Source organism: Fukomys damarensis, unplaced genomic scaffold (genome assembly GCF_012274545.1).
Source record: "Fukomys damarensis isolate Sample0158 unplaced genomic scaffold, DMR_v1.0_HiC HiC_scaffold_37, whole genome shotgun sequence".
In the NCBI taxonomy this organism is placed as follows: Eukaryota; Metazoa; Chordata; class Mammalia; order Rodentia; family Bathyergidae; genus Fukomys; species Fukomys damarensis.
The window spans coordinates 60,808,194-60,820,172 of NW_022900949.1; the positions used below are offsets into that span (position 1 = coordinate 60,808,194).

The 11,979-nt window shown below is 33.4% G+C and overlaps 1 protein-coding gene across 1 annotated transcript; it reads right to left on the reverse strand.

Moving 5' to 3' along the window:
* Window positions 1-656: 656 nt before the first annotated feature.
* Window positions 657-7,815, reverse strand: LOC104871118 (serine/Arginine-related protein 53). Its single transcript, XM_033759681.1, has 4 exons — window positions 7,786-7,815; window positions 7,313-7,498; window positions 1,527-1,679; window positions 657-894 (listed from the first exon to the last, which is right to left on the reverse strand). Exons 1-4 carry the CDS (start codon window positions 7,813-7,815, stop codon window positions 802-804), a joined length of 462 nt encoding a protein of 153 aa, XP_033615572.1. The 3' UTR covers window positions 657-801.
* Between the last annotated feature and the right edge of the window lie 4,164 nt (window positions 7,816-11,979).

Below are 11,979 nucleotides of genomic sequence, written 5' to 3' on the forward strand. Positions count from 1 at the left end.
CAATTAAGTAAGACTGAAGTAAGAACTTTTACCAGTTTTCTCAGAAATTATTTCCCCATCATAGTTAGTTGGCCAGTTGGTCAGGTCTACTATAAGCAAGTCAATTCTCTAGGAATGAGCTGGGGTTGGCTTGCAAGTTTCAAAGCAGCACTAGTAAAAGCTGATCTCTAAGCAAAGACCATTAGTTTATTTAATTTTCAAGAAAAAATTTAAGCCAATATTCCCTTTTAGTATCTTTTAAGTTTCAGTTTATTAGCACATGTTTGCAGTACATAATGTTTACAATCCTTAAGGGATGAAAAAAGAAAAGAAAAAATAAATTGGGATGTATTATTCCTTTCATTTTACCATGCCCATTTTGCCTAGGTTGTGTCTAAATTTTTTTTAATAAGGTGAGATAAAAGATTCAGCAGGGGTTTCATAATCCATAGTAGATGAGAACTCATTTATAGCATGTAATTTGATTCTTATATATGTATAACTAAATAATGTTAAGTCTTTAAATGATAACGACTTCAAATTGTACTATAAAACACTACTACTATTTATTTTAACATTGATATTTTTAGGAATAGCTTTATTAACAGTACATTTTCACGCATCTAAAAATTTTATTCTAGTTTTGCTATTCATAATGTTTGATTCAGTTCAAACAAATATTCAAGCCTACGTGAGCGAAAGATAAAAGGATTTTACATTTTTATATAATAAGCTAAGTTCTTTTTAAGACTAAAAGTTAATATTGAGATTCGAAAACCTAAATTTTCAGTTACTTTTGATTTAACCATCAATGTATATTACTTAGGCCACAGGACTGCCCATTAATCTCTCTTGTCGGAGAGCAATTAATCTCTTGAACCACTTTTCCTCAGCTTCAGCTTTTTCAATAAATAACTGAAATAAAAAAGGAAAAGAAAAATATTATTACTAATTAATAACTTGGATTTGACTTAATATGATACATATCACCTTTATGGAATACTTTTCTCAGCACAAGATTCAGATATTATTTAACCCTTAATATTTACTTCAAGTCCATCTGCTGGGAATTAGAAATGCAGAAAAAGTCTTAAATTAAAAGGACTAACATCAATACCACTGGTTAACAATTTTCATCCTATGTTTGAATTTAAATCCTACAGCCTTTCTGAGAGACAAAATGGAATTGAACTATTTCTTAAGATGGCAAAATATGATAATAATGACATTCTTATAGTCAAACTACAGGAAAGCCAGCATTAGAACTTTCATGTCAGATTAACGAAAAGCCCACAAAACTTCTTTTTGCCTATTTAAAAAAAACAGAATTCTACCACGAGTCAGGCAGCATCAATTGGGTATACCAGATTCAAAACTATGTCATGGCTTGGAAGGAATGTAGGTTAGTTGCCCATTATTAGCAAATAAGAATACATGAACCCATTTCCTACAATGGCCTTCTCGGTGCCAGAACTAAAGGACAATGATTTAAATGAATTTCAGTTAACAAGAGTTCAGCTGACACTCATTGGGTTTAAAGATCTTACATTTGGATGAGCCAGAGAATTGTCATCCTGGTACTTGATAGCAGTAGGGATGCTGCTGGGGTCTATTTCTTTTTCAACACTAGGTGGATCAGCAACTACAGACGCTGGTCCTGATGGTGAAGTTGGATGTTTCACTTCATTAGGTTCCACTGACTGAAAGATTTAACACATAATAATTTAAACATCATCCACTTTAATAATATTTCTGATGCTGAATAGTAATTGGTCAGTGTCTTCTGAAATGATAGCCTTCTCAAAAAAGCCCTATATTCCTGAATGAGAAACAACTATTCCTTAAACGAAAAAGCAAACACAAAGATGTTGAGGAAATGTGCATTATTTCTTATGATCAGCATATTTTTCTTAAGAATTCAGTTTTTATTAGTCTATATCACTGAAAAACACTGTACATATATTCTATGCTTAAATTCAAATAAAATAAGCTTGCAATAAAGCTCCAGTATTTAGTTTGCCTCCCTGGAAAGAAAATTAGAAGGTAATCTTTAAAAAATATATAAACTTATTTACGTATATAATTCACCAATCTAAAGTACATAATTCAATGGCTTTTAGCATACCTATAGAAGTGTGAAGCTATTATCATAGTTAACCTCAGGATATTTTTACAGTTCCCCTCAACGAAACTCATACTCATTAGCAGTAACTCCCCATTCTTGCCAACTTAATTCCTAGGGAACCAACTAGTCTGTTTTCTTTATGGATTTGTCTCTTTTGGGTATTTCACATCATATACGGTCTCTTGAGACTGGTTATTTCACCTAGCGCGATGCTTTGAAACTCGTCCATGTTGTAGCATGTCTCAGTATTTCATTTCTGTTTACTGTTCATTAACATTTCATTGTATGTATCTACTCCATTTTATTTATCCATTCATAGGTTGATTGCTCAAAGATTTTTTTTAAAAGGTTATGTAAGACATTTAGAAATAAAAGATTGGAAAGATATTGTGATACTGCCTGGCAAGAATAAAACTAGAATTTTTTTATACCTCCTTGCAAACACATTGCCGTGCAGTGTACTATATGCTGGGGACACAAAGACTGATTAGTTATTGTCACTGCATTGAAGAAGCCAACAAACAATGTAGTGCTTTTTCAGGTAAATTTGAATATCTTCCCTGAGAAAGGAGGTGGCCAAGAAACGATTCAAGCAAGGTTGAAAGAATGATATAGATCAGATAAGAATCTGAAATAAAACAATGAGGTATAATTTTAAAAAGACAAATGGAAATTACTTGCATATGTAGCCTTGTCCTATATCTACTGGTTTTATATCTATTGGCTTTTAAATTTCCATTTTTTTGAACTTATCTACTTCAGAACATTCACTTCTTTGAAGCATAAAACAGCTGTCACTGGGGAAAATGTCTGGATAATGATATATGCATAAGTAGTTCTTCTCAATTTTTCTTAGAATTGGATATGCATCTATTTAACCAGTACTATTGAGCACTCCTAATTGCTCAGCCCTGGGTCCACAGGAGAATAAAGTAGATATGGTTTCTGAACCAACTGGAGAATATAGACTGTTCATGGAGTTGACAGATTATAAACAAATACATAGCAAAACAAACGTAATCACCAATTGCAGTGTATGTTGTCAAGGAATATATACGGTGCCAGTGTAGGGAATGATGGGAATTGGGGAGCGGGATCCCCTTTATAGTGGGTGATAGGAAACATCGTCAAGAGGCAAAACTGAACACCTGAGGACGAGACGTAGCAAGGCACATGAAGACAAAGGGACTGCTTTGGCCAGACAGACCAGCGAGTACTAAGATCCTGAGAGGAACGTTCAGAAAGGAGGCCACAGTAGCCTGAAAGCAGCGAGTGAAAGGGACACTTGGACACTGCATCCCAGAATCGGGGTCACAGCTTCCCGGTTTCAGCCACACCACCACTCTGCATGGGTATCGCCTCTCAGCACCACAGCAGGAAAATGACACCAGGCCCGAAAGTGGGCAAACTGTGAGGCTCATCTTTTGTTTCCCTCCTCTTAAGACTGCCAGCCTGCTCAATACTTGAAAACCAATAATACTTCATACATCTTGTCAACTTTTATAATTGTTTATGGCAGAGGGAAAGTTTAATACCATTTATTCTGTAATAATTGGTAGCAGAAATATAACTTCTGATGTCAAGATCCACTCCTTGTTTTTAGCATGTATCTTACTGAATTGCAGTCACTCATTTTTTATTTTTATGCTAACCGAAGTGGGTCTGTACCCATAAGATGAATTCATACTCTTGTAGACAAAAGGACCCTGAGTGGTAGACCTCTGCGCAATCACCAAGTATGTTTAGGAATGCTTGCAAAGTAAGAGAAATCTACTCTAAAATTGTTTTCAAAAGTGGAGGTGTTATAAATACTAAGTCTACCACTTAATAATGTTAATTTTAAGCATATTAGCTTTTATAAACATTTAAAGAAATACTGAATTTGATTTGGCAGATTTCTTTCTATATTTCAGAGCTAATCCCACCCCACTGCCCCAAGTTTCCAAACATTTATATGTCTCCAACACACTGGGCCTACAAAGTACATGACCCCAGGTAATATAATGATCCTTTAAAAAACCAAGAATATGTAATAGTAAAGCCCCATATTTTGTCTGAGGAAAAGTGGCAAATATACTAGTCTACTGAGGCTCAGAAATTGATTTTTGGTAGTCTCTGCTGTCCTGTAGTAACCATAGGAGCACGTCATTGAACATGTCGCAGCCACGCTGTATAGGACTTAACTAGGACGTATCACAGCCATGCTTAGCTAGGAGACTGGCTGTCCACGTTCAGCTGCCTTGAAAAGACATGCAGTGGTGTTATTCTAGCTGTCAAGATGTGTATCCCACTTCTTCATTTCAGAGAGATAAAATTCTATTATATAAACCAATTAATCTCATTCTGTTTTAGATTAACATTGTTTGGAGAAGTACACATAAACATATAAGGTAAAGCTCTCAAAGGTTAGGATGAAAGCATAGAATTTATTATTTAACAATAAGCGATTTAAAAATTAGTGGAGATAATCACTAAATGCTTCTTTTTTAAGAGAGGAGAAATGTAAGGGACAGTTTGCCTTAATGATAAAATAAACCTCAACATAGGCACTACTATTTCTGGCTTTCAGTGACACTGCCATCTGGTGGTTCAGTTTGGAAAATTTAGTTTTATTATGCACTTGCGAGTCAAAGAACAAAAGCCCATGCTGCATGGGATTATTTATTTTCCATCTGAACACAGGCTGATTATCTCCCAGATATAATAATATTAGGGCTGAATAATTGATACTAAGCATATCTAGGGCAGCTGTTTGAAAACAAGCTTCATCTTGGCTCCTAGATAATGAAGTAGAAGGAGCTATCAGATTATCCACTCAGGCAAGAGAAATAAGATTTCAGAGAGTTCACCTAGTTAAATCAATATGTGTTTCAGGAGACACAGTGTCTAGCATGTCACTGGTAATAGCCATTTTCTCATGGTAATAGCTCCTTAGCTTAATTAGTGGAATTAACGTAGCTGAGGAAAGACTGTACCAACTGAAGGGTGGTTGGTATAGAACATTTTTTCTTAGTGATGCTAACTTTATACCACAGTGTGTAGCACTATCCAGAAGAGAAAGATATTAAGCTTGGGTTATAGTAAAGTAGTCCTCAAGAGAGTTAATCTTTGCTATGTATTAGGGAAGCCCATCATATCTCCCTGTGATCTGAATAAAATACTCCTCAAGATAATTAACTTCTCTTTGCTAAGTAATCTCCTGATAAATAATTCAGCTTCTTGGACATCTTGAATCCTTGCCTTATATTGCAGACACAGACAAGAAACTAGAAAGGGATGTCATTTTCTAAACTAATAAATTGTCCCTCCATATATTTTAGTCAAGTGTGAATTTATTCATTGTTAATCTATCACTGCGCATCTGGTCATTTCAGAGTGTATTTATTAATAAACATTCAATGTTTGAAGCTAAGACTTAGACTAAGATGACTTAGTCCTCTGGATGACTAAGACTTTAGCTACTACTGTACATTCACCAAGGTAAATGCCATCTCCTGAGTTTTTTAGCACATTCTCCTGTTGCAACTATTTCTTACCTTTCAATGCACGCTTTCTTGAAAGAGGTACTGCATTAGAAATAAGCTTAAAGAGAACATTAATAGTATCATATGGGAAAAGGTGGTTTTGAAGAAAACCTATCATAATAGCCAAAAAAGAACATGTATTTCCACGAAAGGAAATGAGAGAGTCCAGTGAGAACTGAGAAATCTCAGTGAACTTTAGGAAACAAATACTAGGAAAGAAAATTTTAAAGTAAATTACAGTGCTTCTATTAGGACAGATGAATGCGCTTAAAATAGGCAACAATATAATATCAAATAAAATAGGTAACTACAGGGGCCAGGGATTTAGCTCAGTGGTTCCACTGCGTGCCTTGCAAGTGCAAAGTCCTGAGTTTGATCCCCGGTACCCAAATCAAACAAACAAAAGATAGATAACTACATTTATGAATAGCTCCATTTAGGAATCACAATGGAAACTACCAAAAGTTCACTTGATCTGAGCCAAAAGGCCGAGAAGCAATTACTACCAAAAGTTCAAATGCAACCAACACAGTGACAACCCAGGAACTGTGCACTTGGCATGTATCACATACTCAGTTCATATTTCCTGAGTAAATTATTTTTTAAAATGGTAATTACAAGTCTTTCATATCACTAGTAATAAAGGAGTGCTAATGAAAACAACACATTCATTATCACTTGTTAGGCCAATAAATACAAAAAAGCCTGACAGACCTTCAGTTAACCACAGGCGATGACTAGTCATCTTCCTGAACTTTGAGTGGCATCTGAGTTGGTGTAATATTTTTTGAGGATAAATTTGGCAATATATTAAACAATGTAATCTTTAACGAATAACTTCTCTTGAAAAATTTAAGAATAATGGATATTTGCAAACATACGTATTAGCTCAAAACTTACAACTACTTAAATATGTAATAACAGAGTGAAAAGAAGTAAATTATTGCATTCCTCCTTAGGATATTTATAACCATTAATACATTTATAATGTATATTTTAGAATAAGTGGTGATTATGATTAGGAATCTTATTAAAGAATATATGTATTTCCTAGACTTTTTCCTACTAAAGGAACATAAACACATTCATAAAAGCAACTGCAGTGAATGAAAGAACACATAAAAAATTCAACAAATAAAATGGCAATACTAGGGCCGGGGATTTAGCTCAGCAGTTCGGTGGCCTGCCTTGCAAGAGCAAAGACCCGAGTTCAATCCCCGGTACCAAACAAACAAACAAACAAAAATGTCAATACTTCTTTTAATTGTAATTGACTAAGATATACATCTGAACAAAAGATGGAAATACATGTTACTCTTAGAGTAATCGCTTTATCATTTAAAGTTCTTTTTCTAACTTTCATCTAGGAATGTCAATTCAAACAATAGACATCCATATTTAAAAGACAACTATAGCAAGTGTATATGCCTAGGAAATGTAGAGTACTATAACAGTAGATCATGTTGAGATAGTCTTGGTAAATTAAAATAAAAGTGGCATTAGATCCATTTTTACAGGATATTTTTATACAAGTTGAACTGATTCTCACTGATTGCTTCTCAATAAAACTCTCAGCCTACTTCATCTGTTTGAAGAAGCACTTACATCTAACTAAAACCCACCAATAAAGCATCTCTTCATTGGAATCCAAAGGCTTATTCATAATGCCTGTATGAAAACTTACCTTTTTGACTTCTTTACTTGATCTGAATGTCTGCTGAATAAAAGAATCACTTTCAATAGCTTCAATTTCTTTTACTCTTTTCACCTGTTCTACCAGGGTGGCTTGGTCTAAAAGAGAGGGTATAATGTCAGTGTATTTTGGTATAAGCTTGTTAACAACACTACACCTAAGCAATGTTCTTTCTTTCTAGGATGAATCTTTACTACTTATAAAATTTAAATGGATGAAAAGATATTACATTTCAATTGTAAGAAGAAACTTTTCCCCTTTGAGACCACAAATATAACATTCACAGGAACTCAGTCTCTCATTTAAAATGTAAAATATTGCTGAGAAGGCACTGTTAATTATGATCTCAGGATATGGAAGGAGGGCTTTAAAAAATTTAACATTTTATTATGGAAATATATATAAAAGGGATAAGAGCACAGTGAATCATACTGTACCCACCATTCAATTTCTAAATTCATTACCTTTCTGTTACTCTCATTTAATCTATTCATTCCCCCCTCAAGATGTTTTCTGGTGGGAAACTACAATATGTAGCAGCAAATCTCAGATAGCATATGACATTATCCTTGAATGTTTTGTAGGCATCTCTGGCAAACAAGGACTTAAAATAGCAGCAATACATAATACAATTTCATACGTATACATATTATCAATAATTTCTTAATATCACCTACATAATCCATTATTAATTTTCATTAATTATGTTTAAAAGATTTTATAGTTTGAAACATGTATAAACAAGGATCATATATTCTACTTGGTTGATAAGTAAGTTAAATCTCTTTCCATCATTTATAGTCCATTATCCTTTCTTTTCATTGCCATTTATTTATTGAAGAAACTGGATCCTTTGTTTGTTTGTTTGTTTGTTTATTTTTTGTGGTATTGGGGATTGAACTCAGCTCCTTGTACTTGCAAGGCAGGCGCCAGAACCACTGAGCTAAATCCCCAGTCCGAAACGATCCTTTTTTCCATAAAAATTTTTGGTCTGAGTGATTTCATCCTCATGGTGCATCATTTAATATGTTCCTAAATTATCTATATTTTGTGTAGATGAGTAATTAGACCTCACGGCCTGATTTCATCGAGGCTCCATTTCTTTTTATCACAAGTACTGCTATGTAATTCCTCTTTCATCATATCACTATGCTCCTCTCCCTCTTTTAGTGATGTTAAGATTGATCAGTGGATCCACGGTGATGTAAACTTGACCCTCCCATGATAACGCTTCTCATCAGTCTTTCACACAATAATTCTGATACATGATTTCAAATAATTCTGGTACACGATTTACTGTTTCTTACATTAACTGTTTCATTAAATGTTGTCGAATAGTAATTTTCTAATCCCATTATTCCTTCCCACATTTACTAGCTCTGATTTTCTATAATGAAGAATTTAAAACTCATTGATTATTTAGTGACTATGAAATACAGCTTGTGTAGAAAAGTCATAAAAATGTTTAATTTTTTTCTCCTTATTCATTTTGGTTCAAAGATGACTAAAAAATGACCATTATGAATTCAGAATACTTACATATATTGTTTATCGCAATCTATGGTAATTATTTTCCTACATTGATCCTTAAATTGTTTCAACATTGAAAAGTAGGAGCCTCTTCAAATTAGCTAATCAACCCCCTATAGTTAAGGCATAACAAAATGTACTGTAATCATCTCGTATAGTTCCTGTCCAAGACATGAAACTTATCATTTCTTAAAAAAGCCTGGACTCCTTCTAGTGAGGAATATTTAGATTCAATAATCTAAACACTAGGTGTGTTCACTGTCACTAAATTGTCACTGCTCCTCAGTCTTTTCAGTGGGTGGGATGGGAAATACATATTTGTAAAGAGAAAAATTAATGTGAGTTGATGCTGATACTATCAATCAAATTAAAGATTATAGAATTTTCGGTTGAAGTCTTTCCATTTTATATTTAAGTATTTTTCCTTTACATCCTAAGCCTTAGGAATCAAAAGTATTCATTTGTTTTTCTTAATATACTTTCAAAATAACAAGACAACCATTATAACAAGGTATATTAATGTAGTTTACAATTTCTTTGCAGCCTTTTTGACCTTAGGATTTACTCTACTAATAAACTGTTAAAACACTATGCTCTTAATGTGACTTGAAATTATTTTCCAAGTGATTATACTAGCAATTTGGTATAGTTAGGTTCATTTATTTTAGTTTTTGATTATCAGGTCTTGCTTTGTGATTTAAGGTACAAAATTATTATTATTATTATTATTATTATTATTATTATTATTATTATTTTGCACCAGGGATTGAACTTCTTGTGCTTGCGAGGCAGGTACTGCAACCACTGAGCTAAATCCCTGGCCCTTTAAAGTCAAAATTTAAAACATCATCATTCAGAGGTATCTAGTTTTCCCTTCCTATCCCATGCCTCTACTTCATTCTCTAGTTCGTAAGGAACCATTTTTATCAGGTTTGGGTTTATCTTCCCAATGTTTACTTCTGAAAATGTAAGTGTATATTCTTTTCTTGCTTATTATACAAAGTTCGTATATATACACTCTTATATATATTGCATTTTTTAACTTAATATCTCTACTCATTCTACTCCATAGTAGTTTAGAGGCTTCCTCTTTCTATTTTACAACTGCACAGTAATCTTTTATACTTTTAACAATTTTTCTATCAATGCTTACTCATGGTTGTTTATTTTGTTTTGCTTTTGTTTTAATAAACAGTCATATGCATGTGTCATTTTATTTTTTGGCATTTTTTCTTCACATATGTATTAACAGCAGAAAAACTAACAAGGTGCATATCCTTGCTGCTTAAACTCTTGCTGAAAACTGATACAAACACATAGTTGAATTAGGAGCCATTCTACACTCAGCTAAGAGAACTAAAACTTTGGGGATTTGGATTTCATGGGTAATGACTGGATTTATTTATTTATTTATTTATTGGTACCGGGGATCGAACTCAGGTCCTTGCGCTTGCTACATCCCCAACCTTCTAGTTTTACTTTTTAAAGAAACCAGTATAATTACTGGTTTGACAAGTGGATTTTTTTGTACCAGGAATTGAACTCAGAACCTTGCGCTTGCAAGGCAGGTGTGACCTGCTGAGCTAAATCCCCAGCCCGAAAGTGGAATTATTTGCATCAAAGTAAATTTTATATCCTGGTGGCTATAAGCTGAAAAACTTGAATGCTGCTATAGACATAACTATAAAGAGTACGAAAAGAAATTTAATTTCATGAGTTCAATAAAATGACCATTTCTTTAAAATATTTGTCTCAACTTTTGGCCAACCATAAATTATATTTATATAATCTTGTGGAAGCTTCAGTTTATTTATGGGATATATAGCTCCTTTGAAGATATGCCCCTGACAGCTGTAACTGGTCTTTTCTCATGTGAGAAATAGTGTGTGGAATGCTTGGAAGTAGCAGCTGCCAGAGCTAATATTGCCATCTTTGGAAAAGTGCATTTTCCTACATAAGTACTATCAGAACGCCATACAAGAGCAAATAGTTCCATATGCTTTCAAGTAAAAGTTTATCTAGGTTTTAGTTATGCAGTGTACACACTGAGCAGGTGAGAGACTTTTTGTCCAGCTAGTTAATCAATATTAAAACATCTCTAACCAGTGGGTAATTTTAAAATTAATTACATTAGAATAATATTAATATAGCAGAGAAAAGTCATAACAGGTACCATTCCACGTGATTTAACTTTAATGCCAACATGAAAACATGTGTTTGTACAGGTCCTAATTAGTTTCACTAGGGTTCTTTCACCATCACTAAATTCCCAACCAGAAGACATTATTTCTAACTACAGGGTGATGTTTCATATGTAGCAACTATTGGATGTCTGGGTTTTTTTCCATAATATATTCTCTCATTTGGATTTGCAAAGCACATCATTAGTATTAAATGTCAGAGGTGAACTCACAAACAGTACTGATGTCTAAAGCTTTCAGGGTTTGCATCTTTAAATTTGGAACTACAACCAGCTAATACAAATAAAAGTGGTATGACAGAAGCTGGCCAAATGGCCAGTATGCTTATTAAAACAGCATTGTAGAAATTATAAAGGAAAGAGGAGAAAAGATTAGAGAAAACAGAATACGATCTCTGTGCTTCTTTAAAAATCACCTCAGGACTAACAAAGTATATGGCACACAGAAGAGAGCCAGTATGCCTGACTCACAATGTGAAAATAAACCAACATAGTTTTTATATTTCAATGTAGGAATCATTTTGCTTGCTGTAAAGGAGTGATAGCTAAATTAAAATTTGAAAGATTCCTCATATTTTCAGCCTTCTAATAGCTTAGCTCTGTGTTGTCTGAAAAAAGCAGGCATAAAAATATATTAAATTGCTTTGTACTCAAAATTCTAATACCAATGCCCACAAATGTATGTCTCAAGTATAATCCTGTCATTTTAGAAGAAGAAAACACATCAATAATGTATATTACATTGCTTTAAATTCAGTTTCTTATGTTATACTTGTCAATTTCTTTAAAAATCCTGTACCAATTTTAAGATTGGGAAAAATATGACTTAAAGCTAGCTTTACTTGAATACCTACCCTATAAAATACCTTGTAATCATCAAACATCAGATAAAAATAAAGACAAATATATTGTTATTGGGAGAATCAAA

What these genes read in the sequence shown, in the direction of transcription:
- LOC104871118 (XM_033759681.1), bottom strand. Translation starts at nt 7,815, where the DNA reads ATGAATAGATTAAATGAGAGTAACAGAAAG. An exon ending in TAAATGAGAGTAACAGAAAG is followed by an intron (nt 7,499 to 7,785) that starts GTAATGAATTTA and finishes GATTCATCCTAG; the next exon opens with AAAGAAAGAACATTGCTTAG. An exon ending in CAAGTAAAGAAGTCAAAAAG is followed by an intron (nt 1,680 to 7,312) that starts GTAAGTTTTCAT and finishes TAAATCTTTCAG; the next exon opens with TCAGTGGAACCTAATGAAGT.